Here is a 17,227-nt window from a genome sequence, read left to right on the forward strand (position 1 = left end):
CCCAATGGAGAAACTTTCTTGCTCCTTACCGATGTAAGTAAAAGTTAATAATTGCATTACTTGTGGAAAGCAAATACCTCATAAAGGTTTAAATTTGCACTGTATTCCTTGCCTAGGCCCTGACCACGACATACCTTGCTGTCAGTTTTGTGCTTTATTTAATTAACACTATCCGTCTGTATATTTTTGCCTCTAAATATTTTGGTTCTCTGTTTAATTATCCAGAAATGTCGTCGGTTAGCCATCCGACTACCCAGAGTCCGAAAAAACGCAAAGATTAAGACAGACACAGGCCGCCGAGGTCCAAAACTGCTGGCGACGCTTCTCCTAAGCCAGTCGCCAGTTCACCAGTACTCAGTGAGGTGCTTTCGCAGCCCCCGATACCCATTACTTCTGATTCAGAGGACTCTGCTGAGACCTATTCAGAGTCCGGTTTGCCGCGAGATACTTCAACTATGGAACCCGCGGATGTCTCTACCTTGGATAGGTCCGGAGCCACTGTGCAGGCACCGGCTTCTGAGGGTGTATTCAGGCCTACGGACTTGCATTATAAATCGACACCTCCTTCAACACGAAGGCCTAAATCTCGATCCATGTCTAAAAAATTGACGCCCAGGCCACATGCTCAGGCCTCTATGCCTGAAAAACAAATGATAAAAATGGGTGAAGATCTAATAACTTTAATCAGGGGTACCCCCACAAGAGGCCTAGGGGCTGAGCTTGATTATGATTCTTCTGTTCAGGATTCTGTTTTTCTGACTCTTCTGATGACCTGGATTTGTCCTTACCTACTTATGAGGATTCTGATGCGGAGGTCTCTATTCCTTCTGCTTCCCCCTCCTGAGCATTTTCCTTTTGAGGAAACCTTACATACTCTAAGGGAGCATTTTCACTGGGAAAGCCAAGATTTTTCTGATTCAAAAAAGAGGCTTAGGGATTTCCTTCTCCTACCTCAGCATAGGGCTTTGGCTATTCCTCCTGTTCTAGACATTGTTGATGCTTTCTTGGAATCCAGTTTGGCCGCTGATTCCCTGCCTCCTGCTCCCAGTAAACCTGACAGATACTACATGGTCCCTGAGTCCCAGACGTTTCTTTTCAAAAATCCTATTGCAGATCCAGAGACTATTTCACAGGGGCCCAAGGGCATTAAGGCTTCTACTGCTAAAAATCCTACCCCTTCTGATAGAGACTCCAGGGTGCTGGATAGATGGGGTAAAAAGGTTTATACTTCAGCAACCTTGGCAATTAGAGCTTTAAACTGTTAATTTCACATGTTAAAATATCAGCAACATGTTATTGGACTGCTTAAACAGAAAATGATGTTGATTCCTGACTGTGTGGAAAATAAAGACTTACATGATTTAATGCATTCTGCTGAAAAAGTTGGAAAACATACTTTGCAATGTGGTTTTCATTCTTTAGAGGGCTCTTGCAGGGCTGCTGTTACTGGATCTGTGCTTAGAAGGCATGCTTGGCTTAAGGAGCAATCTTTGCGTGATCATGTTAAAGCTAAATTGTTGGATGCTCTTTAAATCAGGACCGCCTGTTTGGCAACAAGGCTGAAGAAGTTCTGAAAAAGATGGAAGATAAAGCTAAATCTATGCAAACTGTTAAAGATTTTTTACAAGTTCAGCCTCCTAGATTTAGTAGGCATTGGCCCTCTAAAAATCTGTCCTTTCCAGCCCCTTCCAGGTCTTCTCAAGCCAAACCCAGACAGCAAAAACCCCAGGTTTCAGTCCCAGGGGACTCGCAGAACTAAGCAGTGGGGGGCCTCCACATGTTCTTCGTGTTTCACTGTTGCAGTCATAACTGTAGGGTACTCCTGCCGGCAGGCAGCCCAAGGTCGGCCAGAATATCAAAGTCTGGGTACGGCGTCGGCTGTTTCAGCCAGAACCCCGACGTCAGAGCGCATGCGTATAAAGCTGACAGCCGACGCCATCTTCTCCAGTCTTTCTTGCCGTGCGGTGCAAAGCAGTTCGCTAGTTGTTGGTTGGCATTTTCAAGACAACGTGGTGTGATTGTCGTCGGTCCGAAGTTTTCTACTTCTCTTCTCAAAGCTAAGTACCCCGTTGGGGAAACTTTTTTCTTGCTCCGATGTCAGAAAAAGTTAATTGTGTAGCGTGTGGAAAACAAATACCTCATAAAGATTTCCACTCTTACTGTCTACATTGCTTTAGGCCCTGACCACGACGTTTCTTGTTGTCTGTTCTGTGCCAGGTTTAATTCTTGCACTATCAAGCGCAGGTACGATTGGGCCTTGAATTACTTCGGTAGACGGTTTAATTATAGAATGTCGTCGGATACTTTACCGACTACCGGATTACAGAAGAAGCGCAAAGACGAGGACAGGCCTCTGAGGTCCAAACAGGATACTTTGCAGCCGGAGCCAGCTTTGGGTTCGGTGGTAGTCAGTGAGGCGCTTTTGCAGCCCCTGTCATCCGCCACTTCAGAACCGATGGCCGACACGGACTCACATGGTGAGCCAACTAGGCCTAGTAATTTGTCTGCTGCAGGACCTTCGGACGTCGCTCCTTCAGATGGGTCCGGAACCGCTGTGCAGGTACCGGCTTCTGAGGGGGTCTTCAGGCCTTCACACATTACTATTTCCACAAAGACAAAAGCTAAGTCAAAGATTCCTGTTAAACCCAGACTTTCTGCTCAAGCTTCTTCGGATTCAACTCCTAAGACTCAGAAGCAATTACTTCAGATGGCTGAGGATTTATTAACTATGATTAGGGGCTCTCACCCTCCTCCTGACAAAAGGCCTAGACAGGATATCCCTTATGATTCCTCTGATCAGGCTTCTGTATCTTCTGTTTCTTCCTCTGATCAGGATTACTCTTTTCCTCCATATGAGGATTCAGATGCAGAGGATTCTGTTCCCTCTGCCTCTTCCCCCTGAAGATTTTTCTTTTGGGGAAACCTTGCATGAGATGAGGGAGCATTTTCATTGGGAAGGTCAGGATTATTCTGCTTCCAAAAAGAGACTCAGGGAATTTCTTCTTCTCCCTCAGCACAGGCCTTTAGCTATTCCTCCTGTACTTGACATTGTGGATGATGCCTTCTCTGAAGCTAACTTGAATCCGGATTCCATGCCGCCTGCTCCTTCTAAGCCTGATAGATTTTACAGGGTCCCTGATTCCCATCAATTCTTATTCAAGAACCCTTCTGCTGATCCTGAAACCATTTCGCAGGGTTCCAAGGCTGCTAAGACCGCCTCCTCTAAGAATCCTATCCCCTCTGAAAAGGATTCTCGTGCCTTGGACAGGTGGGGCAAAAAGGTTTATACTTCAGCTACCCTTTCTATTAGAGCTTTAAATTGCCAGTTTCACATGTTTAAGTATCAACAGTTTCTTTTATCTGTTTTAAAACAAAGGATTTCTTCCTTTCCTGCATGTGCTGAGGACAAGGAATTACAGGATGTGTTGCATGCTACTGAACAAGTTAGCAAACATAGTTTACATTGTGGTTTTGATGCCTTAGAGGCTTCTTGCAGGGCGGCTGCCTCTGGTACTGTTATCAGGAGACATGCTTGGCTTCGTGAGCAGAATTTACCTAAACAAGTTAAGGCAAAATTGCTAGATGCCCCTGTTCAGCATGATGTCTTATTTGGGTCTAAGGCTGAGGAGGTTATTAAAAAGATGGAAGAAAAAGCCAAGTCTATGCAGACTGTAAAAGATTTCCTGCAAGTACAGCCTCCTAGATTTTCCAGAAATTGGCCCTCCAAAAATTGGTCTTTTCCCTCCTCTGACAGGCCTCAAAGGGGAAGATATAGACGCTCCAGAGGTCGGGCGCAGGCTCAGGCCTCTTACAGTGGACTGCTTCTTCACCTAGAAGGGGAGAAGACAGATCTCAAACCCAAAGAAAGCAGACTCAATGACTCCCTCTGTTGGGCTTCAGGTCCTCCTTCCCTGGGTGCCCCTCTCGGAGGAAAACTTTCTCTTTTTTACGAAAATTGGACTCACATTACCCAGGACAAATGGGTGTTAGACGTGATTTTGAAAGGTTACAGATTCCACTTTCACACTCTGCCAAGGACTTCCGGCTGGCCAGATCTGCCAAAACATCAATGGACAGAGGCCTTAAATCAAGTGGACGCTTTATTAGCCTTAAGAGCCATAGAACCTGTTCCACCTCTAGAGGTGGGGAAGGTTTTTACTCAAGACTTTTTCTGGTCCCAAGAAAACAAAACTCCTGGAGGCCTATTCTGGACCTCTCAATATTAAACACCTTTTTGGAAATTCCAAAATTCAAGATGCTTACACTTCAACAACTTCTTCCAATGCTCTCACAAGATGCTTGGATGGTAACATTGGACTTAAAAGAGGCTTACTTACACGTCCCCATAAGGCAACATTGCAGAAAGTACCTCAGATTCAAGGCAGGCTCGAGACACTTCCAATTCTCTGTACTGCCATTTGGCTCATCTACTGCGCCCAGAGTTTTTACCAAATGCCTGGCTCCAGTAGTGGCTTACTGCAGACTTCAGGGGATTCAGATTTACCCGTATCTGGATGACTGTTTAATTCAGGCAGACAGCAAAGACCTTCTACTTCAACACCTGCATTTTGTTCAACGTCTTCTCCTACTACTGGGATTCTCAGTGAACACAAAAAAGTCACATTTGATTCCTTCTCAACGAATGACCTTCTTGGGAGCTCTTTTGGACACAAGTTTACAGAAGGTCTTCCTCACTCCAGAAAAACAGTTACAGCTGGCTTCAATTTTCAAGACCTTGGCAGCATTGACTCAGCTCACTGCAAGGAAATTCCTGCAGGCTCTGGGCTACATGGCCTCTTGCATCCTGTTGATTCCAAATGCGAGGCTTCACATGAGGAAACTTCAATGGTACCTAAAGAGTGTATGGTCTCAACATTGCCACAGTCTGGATACAATGATTCCACTGATTCCCTGCCTCCAGAAGGAATTCCTTTGGTGGTCCAGGGCGTGTGTTTTGAACGAAGGCAAGCCCTTTCGTCTACTTCAACCTACTCAGATCATAACCACGGACACCTCGGATTATGCATGGGGAGCTCATTTTCTAGACAAATGCCAACAGGGTTCTTGGACAAACAAACACCTTCTACGGCACATCAACCTGAAAGAAATGTTAGCAGTCCAAAATGCTCTTCTAGCCTTCCAGACTCTTTTGAAGCCAGGACCTCTGCTAATTCAAACAGACAATACCACAGTCATGTGGTACATAAACAAGCAAGGGGGCTGTCACTCTTACCCCCTTTGCAGACTTGCCATGACCTTATGGGATACAGCCCTAAATTTGAATCTGGATCTTTAGGCACAATTCATTCCAGGAAATCTAAATCTCTTAGCAGACAGCTTAAGCAGAAACATTTTGGATCCTCACGAATGGATGTTGGACCCCAACTTATTCAGCAAGATAACTGCAGTTTGGGGCTGTCCTCAGATAGATCTGTTTGCTTCCCATCTCAACCATCAGTTGCCTCTCTTTTGCACCAGGTCCTTCCACAAGACAGCTTGGAAAGTGGATGCCCTGTCCTTCAGCTGGTGGAATCTTTCGGGATATGCCTTCCCTCCTCTTCCTCTTCTGCCTCGGGTATTGATAAAGATAAAGCTAGACAAACCCAGACTGATCATTTTGATAGCTCCAAATTGGCCTTGTCAGTTTTGGTACCCTACTCTACTGCACCTTTCCTCGGCCCCTCCTTGGAGTCTTCCTCTGACCCATTCTCTACTGTCCCAGCATCAGGATCAGGTTTCACTCTCAAATCAAGACTCTCTGTCTAGCAGCTTGGCTCATCAAAGGCAATTGATTCCTTCTTCTCTTCCTAAACAAGTTTTGGATGTTCTTTTGGAAGCTAGCCGTCCTAGTACAAGGAAATCTTATGCTTCTAAATGGAAAAGATTTTGTATTTGGATGCAGGATCGTGGCTCTGACCCTTTAATACCTGATAATCTCATCTATTTTACTTTATCTCTCAGACCTTTTGATTAAAGGTCTTTCATTTTCTTCCATTAAAATTCATGCTTCTGCTATTTCAGCACATTTCAATTGTGATCCTCCCATTTTTTCCCACCAGTTGGTCAGACAATTTCTGAGAGGAGCTAAGAATTTAAAACCTCCTAGAACTCCTCCTGTCCCTCCTTGGGATCTCAACTATGTCTTGGAAAAGCTTACTTTGCCTCCTTTTGAGCCTGCTGCCTCTGCGGACATTAAGTTCTTATTCTGGAAGACAGCTATCTTGTTGGCCTTGACTTCTGCCAGAAGGGTGTCTGAGTTACAAGCCCTAATGGCCGTGGAACCATACCTCATTTTCCATCAGGACAGAGTTTCCTTGCGGACCAATCCTACGTTTATGCCTAAGGTTGTTTCTAGAGTGGCTCTAAATCAGACCATTCACCTTCCTACCTTTTTCTCAAAACCCCAAAATAGGGGGGGGGGGGGATTTTGCATTCATTGGACGTACACAGACAACTATGTTTTTACCTGGACAAAACTAAAAGTTTCAGAAAATCAGATCAATTTCTTATTTCTTTCGCTTCCAGTTCTCTTGGTAAAGCCATTTCTAAGCAAACTATTTCCAAATGGATTGCTCATGGAATAAGATATTGTTACTCTCTTTATGGAAAACAGATTCCAGGTACCATCAGGACTCATTCTACTAGAGCAGCTGCCACTTCAGCAGCCTTTCTCAGAGGGGTTCCTACCAAGGACATTCTGGAGGCTGCCACTTGGAGTTCTGTGCATACTTTTTCCAAGCACTATAACCCCCCTTTGTACTTTAAGTCTAGGGCAGGCTTTGCCTCTGCTGTTTTGCAGGGTCTTCTAGCTGCTCCTTCTACTTCATAACCTCCTCCCGTATTCTCAGCTTTGGGATTCTACCCTACAGTTATGACTGCAACAGTGAAACATGAAGAACATAGTACAGTTGTGTATACCTACCGTAAATGTAGATGTTCGAGTGTCTTCACTGTTGCAGTCGGTGTTTCCCTCCCTCCAGACCCCTCTTTTTTCTATTTGCTTACTGTGTTTCCTTTTTCACTACCTTTCTGGTGTATTTGTGTTTCCCTTGGGACACCTTTTGGTTTTATGGGGGCTTCTGACATCAGGGGCAAGAAAGGCTGGAGAAGATGGCGTCGGCTGTCAGCTTTATACCCATGCACTCTGACTGAAACAGCCGACGCCGGACCCAGACTTTGATATTCTGGCCGACCTCGGGCTGCCTGCCGGCAGGAGTACCCTACAGTTATGACTGCAACAGTGAAGACACACGAACATCTACATTTATGGTAGGTATACACAACTGTACTTTCCAAGTCTGGGAATAACAAGACACCCCCTATGGTAAACTGTCTCAATGACATCCTTTTAAAATTTCCAAGCATTTATCTTCTGACTGCCCCTTTGGGGGGAAAGATTGCTCTTCATGTAAAGAACTGGGAACTCATTACCCAGGACAAATGGGTTTTAAATATAGTGTCCCAGGGATACATGTTTCCCTTCCACACGTTACCAATGCCAAATGGGTGGCCGGACCTACCCCCAAATCAGTGGGCAGAGGCTCAAAAACAAGTACTTTCTCTCTTGAGCATGGGGGCTATTCAACTGGTACCAGAAGAGGAAAAGGGACAAAGTTTCTACTCCAGACTTTTCCTGGTACCCAGAAAAGAAAAATCATGGCGTCCAATCCTGGACCTGCTTACTTTAAACAACTTTCTGGAGATTCCAAAATTCAAGATGCTGACTCTTCACCAATTACTTCCTATGCTAGGCAAAAACGCTTGGCTGGCAACAGTAGATTCAAAAGAAGCATGCCTGCACATCCCAATCAGGGAATCTTGCAGAAGAAACCTGTGCTTCAAAGCAGGTTAGATGCACTGTGTCAGTACTCTGCACTGCCCTTTGGCTTATCTACTGCACCCAGGGTATTCACAAAGTGCCTAGCTCCAGTTATTGCATTTTGCAGGCAAAGAAGTATGCAACTATACCCATACGTGGACGATTGTCTAATTCAGTCAGAAAGCCAGGACATGCTTTTGAATCATCTGGCGTTTATAAAAAAGGTTTTAACTTGTCTGGGGTACACCATAAACAAAAAGAAATCACAGCTGGTACCCTGTCAACAAATTACATTCCTGGGAGCAAGCTTGAATACAACTTCCCAGATGGCTTACCTCACGCCAGAAAAGCAAATTCATTTGACAACCTACTTCATACAAGTGGCCACAAAAACCCTGCTATCTGCAAGACAAATACTGCAAGCTTTGGGGTTCATGGCCTCCTGCATTCTTCTCATTTCATATGCAAGACTGCATATGAGGAAACTACAGTGGTATCTAAAAACCCTATGGAGTCAATATTCTCACAGCCTAGAAACAATGATTCCTGTCATACCTTGCCTACGCCTAGAGTTCCTTTGCTGGGCAGAAGCCTGCCAGCAAAACAAGGGACTACCTTTCACACCACTCCCTGCCACCAAGACCCTAACAGATGCATCAGACTATGCATGGGGGGCTCACCTGGCAGGGAAATGCATTCAGGGCAAATGGAACCCAAATCAAATGCACCTGCATATCAATCAAAAAGAAATGTTAGCTGTACAGAAAGCTCTGTCATCCTTCAAGGACTGCATTCTTCCAGGACAACTAATGGTAAAGACGGATAACACCACGGTTATGTGGTACATAAGCAGGAGGGTACACATTCTTACCCCTTCTGCAGACTAGCCATGGCATTGTGGAGCACAGCCTTAAGCTACCAAGCGCACCTAAAAACTCAATTCCTGCTAGGAAAATTAAATACACTGGCAGATGGACTGAGCAGAAACCTCATGGACCCAAACGAGTGGAAACTGGAACCAAGGATTTTCAACATGTTGACAATGCGAAAGACCTGTTTGCCTCCCCCCAGAACTACCAATTGGACACATTTTTCACAAAGACTCCCCACAAACAAGCCTGGAAATTGGATGCTCTGTCCTTCAGCTGGAAAAATGTTTCAGTCTATGCCTTCCCCCTGCTGCCTCTGCTCTCCAAAGTACTACTAAAACTCAAACAGGACAAACCAAGGATGATTTTGATTGCTCCAGACTGGCCGTGCCAACACTGGTACCCCCTCCTGTACCGTGTCATGGTTATCTCCATGCCACCTGCCTCAGACTCCTTCCCTGCTGTCTCAGCAGGAGAACCGGATTCTGCACCCTTAGCTTCCAACACTGAACCTTGCAGCCTGGCTAATTACTTAAACTCTCCCTTACCATCCCTCAGCAAACCTGTGATGGATGCCATCTTAGAGGCAAGGAGGCCTAGTACTAGAAAATCTTATGCTGAAAAATGGAAAAGATTCTGATCCTGGAACCAATCTCAAGGGATGTGCACGGCAACACCCAATTTACCTCAGATTTTACAATATTTAACTGAGATGCTTCACAAGGGCCTGTCTTTTTCCTCCATTAAAATCCATGCCTCAGCCATTTCAGGTCATTATAGCACAGAACCCTCCCCTATTTCATCCACTGCTCAAGCAGTATCTCAGAGGGACGAACAATTTGAGACCACCCAGGAGAGCTCCAACCCCAGCCTGGGACCTTAACGTTGTATTGGAGAAACTCTCTCTGCCTCCTTTCGAGCCAGCTGCTACTACAGACTTAACATTTCTTTCTTTGAAAACAGCTTTCCTTTTAGCAGTCACTTCAGCTAGAAGGGTATCTAAATTACAGACCCTTATGGCAGTGGAGCCTTTCTTCATCTTTCATGCGGACAGGGTGTCACTCAGAACCAATCCATCCTTCATGCCCAAGGTGGTATCCAGTATGGCTGTTAATCAGTCCATTCATTTGCCAACCTTCTTTCCCATTCCACAGAACAAAGGGGAACGGATTCTGCATTCCTTGGATGTGCCCAGACAACTTAGATTCTACTTGGACAGGACTAATCCTCAAAGAAAATCTGAACAACTGCTGGTAGCATTTGCTGCAGGAGAAGAGGGGAAGGCTATTTCAAAACAAACCATTTCTAAATGGATAAGCCATTGCATTCATTTCTGCTATAAGTACCATGGAAAACCTATCCCCCAGGGGATCAGACCTCACTCCACCAGAGCTGCATCTACTTCTACAGCCTTTCTCAGTGGCGTTCCTACCAGGGACATCCTAGAAGCTGCTACCTGGAGTTCTGTACCTACTTTCACCAAGCATTATAATTTTCCAATTTTCTCTAAATCCAGAGCTGGCTTTGCTACTGCAGTCTTGCAGGGCCTTGTAGCTGGCCCTAATGCTATCTAAACTCCTCCTCCCAACCATAGCTTTGGGAATCTACCCAAATTTAATGACTTCAACAGTGAAACATGAAGAACATAGTACAGTTGTGTACACTTACCATACATGTAAATGTTCGAGTGTATTCACTGTTGCAGTCCTGGTTACCCGTCCTCCTGCTCCCTAACTTCTTTTAGCTATACCTCTACTTTCCTTTACTATGCTTAAAAGCCGTTTTGGTGTATTTGCTTTTTTGTTGGAGGTATACATTTATGTTTTTATGTTTAATTGCTCCCCATTAGGGGGGCACCTACCATCTGGGGCTAGAAAAACGGATGCAATGGCGTCTGCTGCATGTTTTATACCCCCTGATGACCTGACGTCCTGGAAGAAGGGACACCAACCAACGCAGGACCCAAGACTTAATCGGGCCAACTGAGGGCAACCTGCAAGCAGATTACCCAAATGTAATGACTGCAACAGTGAATACACTTGAACATCTACATTTATGGTAAGTGTACACAACTGTACGTTGTGGAACCCTTCATGATTTTCCATGCTGACAGGGTTTCCCTCAGGACTAACCCATCTTTTATGCCCAAGGTGGTATCCAGTGTGGCTCTAAACCAATCCTTCCATTTACCAACCTTTTTCCCTAATCCTCAGAATAACGGGGAAAGGATTCTGCACTCCTTGGACATACACAGACGACTGTGTTTCTACCTTGACAGGACCAAGCCTTGCAGAAAATATGACCAGCTGCTAGTCAGTTTTGCTACAGGGGCAGAGGGCAAGGCCATTTCAAAGCAAACAGATTCCAAATGGATAGCATACTGCATCCATTTCTGCTACAAACACCATGGAAAACCTACCCCACAGTGGATCAGAACTCATTCCACTAGGGCTACCTCAATCTCTACAGCATTTCTCAAGGGAATCCCTACCAGGGACATCCTGGAAGCTGCAACCAGGAGTTTTGTACACACCTTCACCAAGCATTACCGCTTACTGTCTTTTCTAAATCTAGAGCTGGATTTGCCACAGCAGTCTTGCAAAGCCTGCTAGCCAGCCCTACTATTACTTGACTGCCTCCATCCTTCCTCAGCTTTGGGAATCAACCCAAGTGTGATGACTGCAACAGTGAAACATGAAAAACATAGTACAGTTGGGTACACTTACCATTAATGTAGATGTTTGAGTGTCTTCACTGTTGCAGTCCTTGTTACCCTCCCTCCCAGCTCCCTGGCTCTTCTATTCTTCCTACCTATCCTCTTTTTGGCCATATCTTATGGCTATGGATACAAGTGGAGTACCTCAGGGTTCAATCCTGGGACCACTCTTGTTTAGCATCTATTTCTCTGCAGTACAGGCCAACACTAAGGGATTCTGGCTAACAAAGTTTGCGGATGACTGCAAACTGGGAGCCACTATTGAATCCCCAAATGATGTGGATACTCTACAAAAGGGCCTTACAGAAACAGATGCTTGGTGCCAGAGCCATGGGCTTCAGCTCATTGCCAAGAAATGTATATTTATCCCATTTGGGAAAAAACATGTACAAATGAATTACCACATAGGTGGCAGTACACTAAACACCGCAAATGTGATAAGAGACTTAGGGACACAGGTGGACAGTGTTCTCACCTTCAATAACCACATCGCCGCAACAGTGAGGGAATCCTTCTGTGTGGCACATCTCGTCATGAAGGGCTTTTTTCCAGAAAAAAGGAGGTCATTGTCCCACTGTACTCGTCCCTCATTAGACCCATTATAGAGTACAATGTCCCATTTGGTATGTACCTCTCAAGACATCTGCAACAACTGGAAAGGCCGCAGAAATACCTCACTAAAAGAATCCCAGTCCTAAAGCAGATGCCCTATGCTGACCGCCTTAAACTCCAGCTATATTCTGTCTGATATCATCTACACAGAGGAGATCTTTGCTTAACGTACAAGGCCATGTCAAACCCAGAGCTGTTGGACATGCTACACTTAAAGAAATCCCAATCCCTCAGAGCCACTTGCTCCAGGGATCTAAACCGTGTCATCACAATAAACAAAACATGCTGGAGGGATAGGTTCCTGACCCAGAGACTCCCCAGATTCTGGAATAGATTGCCCGTACATGTCAAGCAGAGCACCTCCTTGGCCGTCTTCAAAAGGAACCTTAACAATTGGATGGGAGAAAGGAAATTCACCCTGGGGATCATGTCAGTCAACCTGCTAGACAGGGGTCCAGGGAAGTAAATAGTGTGGGAAGAAATAGCCAGAGAATTGTTATGGCTATGCTTGTATGGGCCCTAGGGTCGATGGCCTAGTACCAACCTATGGTATTTACTTTTTACTGGAGGTGTTCTACGCCATGTAATTGCTTCCAATTTTGGGGGCTCCTGACATCTGGGGCAAGAAAAACTGATGTAATGGCATTGGCTGCATGTTTTATACCCCTGACGACCTGACGTCATGGAAGAGGTGACAGCGTCCGATGCAGAAATCCTAAGACTCTGGTGTTTGGGCCGACTGAGGGCTACCTGCAGGTACATAAACCAAGTGTGATGACTGCAACAGTGAATACACTAACATCTACATTTATGGTAAGTGTACACAGCTGTACTTTTTGATACATATTTTATTTTTGTATACGGCTGTCATTCATTTACCTTTTGCGGATGGTAGGTAGTATGGATTGTTTTTATCCTTGATTTGTTTTTTCTTTGGGAAAGTGCTGGAAGGAGCCTGGGACCTGCATGCATGTTTGCCCTGTTTAAAGTCAGCTTTAACAGTAGCTGCTGCTGCATGGTGGAATGGAGGTGCTTTTTTTGATTAGCCTACTGGGTTCCTCACATTAGCTTGGTGTTACAGTAGAATTATGACAGTAAGCTCTTTTTAGCATCTACATGTGTTTTCAAGTCTTTCACTTTTTCCATTCTGCTTTAGAAAGAGACTGAGGACCCAAAGCTCGAAACAAGTGAAGATTTTGCTAAGAAGACTGGCTTGCTGCAGAATCTCTTGGTAAGAAACAAATTGGTTAGATGTTTTGCATTTTTAATAGTTAGCCAAAGTCTGTTCAGTACACAAATCCATCGTATATATGATCTATGCATTTAAGCACAAAATCTTTGTTTGCACAGTAGTAGTCTGAGATGCATGAGGCAGAGCCTTCCCACCTTGTACATTGGGAAGACTTCTGTTAACATTTTAATATAGTAAAGATCCTCTTTACATAATTGTCTCAAGTTTTATAGAGTAGAATTACTTAATCTTCCAGATTCTGGACACAACTTAGTCAATAACCTTCATGTAAGGCGGCAAAGTCCCAAATTATTTCTGTTTTGAATAGTCTCTATTTTCTTGTCATACAGAGAAGAGCTACTCCTTCGATTCATGCTTGTGTTCAGGGTTGTGTACCTCCTTTCCTGCTAAGGGCCCTTCCGTGTAAGAGTCAACATGAGCCTCTTCTCAGAGCTAATGATACAGGTAGAATGATACTTCCATTTGAGTGACATGAAATTCTTGCGGTCTTCGCATTCTGTTCATCCTGTCAGTTTTATGTAATGTATGGAATATTGGGCCACTTGTGTGATCCAGTCTGGCATAGTTAGTGCTCCAGCCTGGAGTACCTTTAACTTTTCTTTTTCTTATAATATTCTCCCAGTACAAAAGTCTTCCCTAGATCTTATTTGCCGCCTTCACAGTCAGAATTTACACAGTCTATCGATCTTTTGAACTTTGTGCAGGGACTACTCTTGACTTAACTCAACAGCTAGACCTTTGAGTCTCTGGACCAATACATACTCCTTGGCACTGTCTTTACAAACCTGCTTAATTTGATTTTTGGTGTGGATGCTCATCCTTTTAAGCATCTGCACTGATCTCTTCTTCGAAAACCCCCACTTTGTGTCAAAGCTTCTTTCCTTAGGACTGCTCACATCTGCCTCCAGGGCTACAGATATGGTTCAAGTGGAGTTTGGGGGAGCTTGTTACTAATTTTTGATGCACATTGTCATCCTCTGAAGTTAGGATGATTGCATCTCCTACAAGAGCACCAACACAGTCTCCATTAGTATCGCCTCCCTCCCTGGACACCCAGCAGTTTGTTTGTCTTAATGTTCATCATTTATCCTCAGTTTGAACAGGGCAGATAGCCTCAGAAAGTCTGTACAGCAGCAGTCGTAGTCTCTGAGGAGTCTGAGTACTCACCCCTATATGTTCCAAGAAAGGAATTGAGCAGGAGGAGGCACAGTGACTCCCCTCTGGAGTCACTTGCATCTGACACTGATTTCTGTGAAAGGGAGAGGCCCCCCCCATTTCCCTTCTGAAGATGCATCATTTGGCAAAACCCTCAAATTGTAATAGGGAGGATTAGGTCCACAAACCCATTTTCTCAGGACGGAGGTTTTATTTGTGGCTTAACATATTCTGCACCCTGTACCTCTTGATTGGTGCCTTCTGTCAACATTGTTTCACTGATTTGGATGCCAAGAAGACATGGTAGGAATCCATTTCTTCTGAAAGAATTCCCTGGAAGTCTGAAAATTCTTTGCCCACCAAAGGATAGGATAGGCAGATGTCCTTCAAGGATGCATCTGCAGTCATCACATATGGGTTGTCCTGCCTCAGGCAGCCCTTCGGTCGGCCGGATTCCAAAGTCTGGGTCCGGCGGCGGCTGATGTCGCCCTCTCCCTGACGTCAGAGCGCCTGGGGTATAAAAGCATCAGCCGACGCCATCTTCCTCAGTCTTTCTTGCCGCGTGGTGCCCGAAGCAGAAGCAGTTTGCAAGTGCCGGTCATCCAGCTCCTGTAATTCAGCTACCGAAGACTTCAAAAGCTAAGTACCCCGTTGGGGACTCTTTCTTGCCTCAGCCGATGTCAGATAAAGTTAATAATTGCTTAACTTGTGGGAAACAAATACCTCATAAGGATTTCCACTCTTACTGCCTCCCCTGCCTAGGCCCAGACCACGACGTCTCGGCCTGTTCAGCCTGTGCTTCCTTCAACCGACGCACTCTTAGACTTCGGGCGGAGTTTGCAGAGGAATTTTTTGGGGCTAGTTTTTCTTACAATATGCCGTCGGAGACTCCGACTTCACATTTAACAAAGAAACGGAAGGACAAGGACCAACACACTCGGGCCGCGGTTTCGGCTGAAACCACGTCCAGTCCTACCGCGAGTGTCTCGGTCTCAGCTGACACAGTCCTTGGTACTTCCGACCCCCGAAACCGCTCAACCGACAACCTCGGCCCCGGAGGCCCCTCAACCGACAACCTCGGCCCGGAGGCCCCTGCTGAGTCGGTTATTGAATTTCCCTCAAACTTGGGTCTTGGAATCTTCCGACACCATTCCTCTAGACAAAACTACACCAGCACGTGGTGCAGCTAGGCCTCCTGCATCCATGTCCATAAAGGCTTTCACCAGGGCTAAAGCTGCTAAACATCCAAAAGCTATGCCTCCCAGGGTTTTTCCTCAGGGACCCTCTACCAGTTCACAGATTCTAACTTTAGCAGAGGACCTTATTTCCTTAATTAGGGGCTCTCAACCTCATCCGGACAGAGGCTCTCAACCCCCTCTAGACAAAAGGCCCAGGGTTGAGCCCTCTGATCCCCACTCCTCAGAGGAGGCCTCTGATGGCTCTGCTCTCTCGGACTACCAGGAGGAGGCTTTTTCGGCCTACAAGGATTCTGATGCAGAGGAATCAATCCCCTCGGCCTCCCCTCCTGAAGAACTATCCTTCGGGGAGACCCTTCACACTATGAGAGAGCATTTCAAATGGCAGGGCCAGGAATTCTCTGACTCCAGGAAAAGATTAAGAACTTTTCTGCATTTACCTCAGCATAGACCTTTGGCTATTCCTCCTGTTTTGACGGTCATTGATGATGTGTACTCTGAGTCCAGCATAGCCCCTGACACTCTTCCTCCGGCCCCTGCCAAACCCGATAGGTACTACAGGGTCCCGGACTCGCATCTTTTTCTTTACAAGGCCCACTCTGCTGATCCAGAAACTATTTACCAGGGCCCTAAAGGGGTTGCAGCTACCACTATTAAAAATCCACTCCCCTCTGAAAGGGAGTCCAGGGCTTTAGAGAGATGGGGTAAAAAAGTGTATACTTCTGCTACTCTTTCTATGAGGGCATTAAATTGTCAATTTCATATGATACAGTACCAAGAGTATTTGTTAGATGAATTGCATAAGAAACTGTCTTCTCCTGAACCCCTAGATCGCAAATCACTTCAGGATCTGGTACATAACTCCCAGCAGGTTAGCAACCATTTCTTACAGTGTGGTTATGATGCATTGGAAGCTTCATGTAGGTCAGCTATGACAGGTGCAGTCATACGTAGGCATACTTGGCTGAAGGAACAATCTCTGCCAGACCATGTTAAAGCTAAGCTTCTGGATGCTCCACTGGAAAAGCAAAAGTTATTTGGCTCCACTGCTCAGGAGGTCTTAAAGAAATTTGAGGAAAAGGCAAAATCTGTACAAACAGTCAAAGATTTTCTACAAGTCCAACCACCAAGATTCAGCAGAAATTGGCCTACCAAGAATTGGTCCTTTCCGGACACACAAAGATTCCAGAGAGGCAAGAACAGGCGTGCCAGAGGTAGAGGGCAAGCTAGAGGCTCCTACAGAGGATGTCAATGGCAGCCTCCCAACCAGAGAGGTAGTGCAGGACCTTCAACTGCTGCACAAGGACAGACTCAATGACTTTGCTCTGACTCCGCCAACCAGGGCTCAATTAGAAGCACCTTTGGGCGGAAAGCTTTCCTTATTCTCAGAAAATTGGCACAGTATTACAAGAGACAAATGGACACTGCAAATAATAGACAAAGGATACAGGTTCCATTTTCACACATTGCCAAAAAGAAAAGGCATGCCAGACCTGCCACCAAATCAAAGGGCAGAGGCTTTGAAACAAATCTCCAACTTAATGCAAATGAAAGCTATAGAAAAGGTTCCTCTTTCAGAACAAGGCCAAGGATTTTACTCCAGACTAT

At 45.3% G+C, this 17,227-nt stretch overlaps 1 protein-coding gene across 2 annotated transcripts in view; it reads left to right on the forward strand.

The window, feature by feature from the left end:
* SETD5 (SET domain containing 5) overlaps positions 1 to 17,227 on the forward strand; it is a 2,687,190-nt gene that overhangs the window by 1,464,645 nt on the left and 1,205,318 nt on the right. For both annotated transcript variants that reach the window (XM_044078031.1, XM_044078032.1), the window contains exon 13: positions 13,173 to 13,247. In XM_044078031.1, coding sequence (XP_043933966.1) covers positions 13,173 to 13,247 — 75 coding nt within the window. The remainder of the gene's footprint in view (positions 1 to 13,172; positions 13,248 to 17,227) is intronic.

This window comes from Protopterus annectens, chromosome 7.part0 (assembly GCF_019279795.1).
Source record: "Protopterus annectens isolate FY-2018-M chromosome 7.part0, PAN1.0, whole genome shotgun sequence".
NCBI classification, from domain to species: Eukaryota; Metazoa; Chordata; order Ceratodontiformes; family Protopteridae; genus Protopterus; species Protopterus annectens.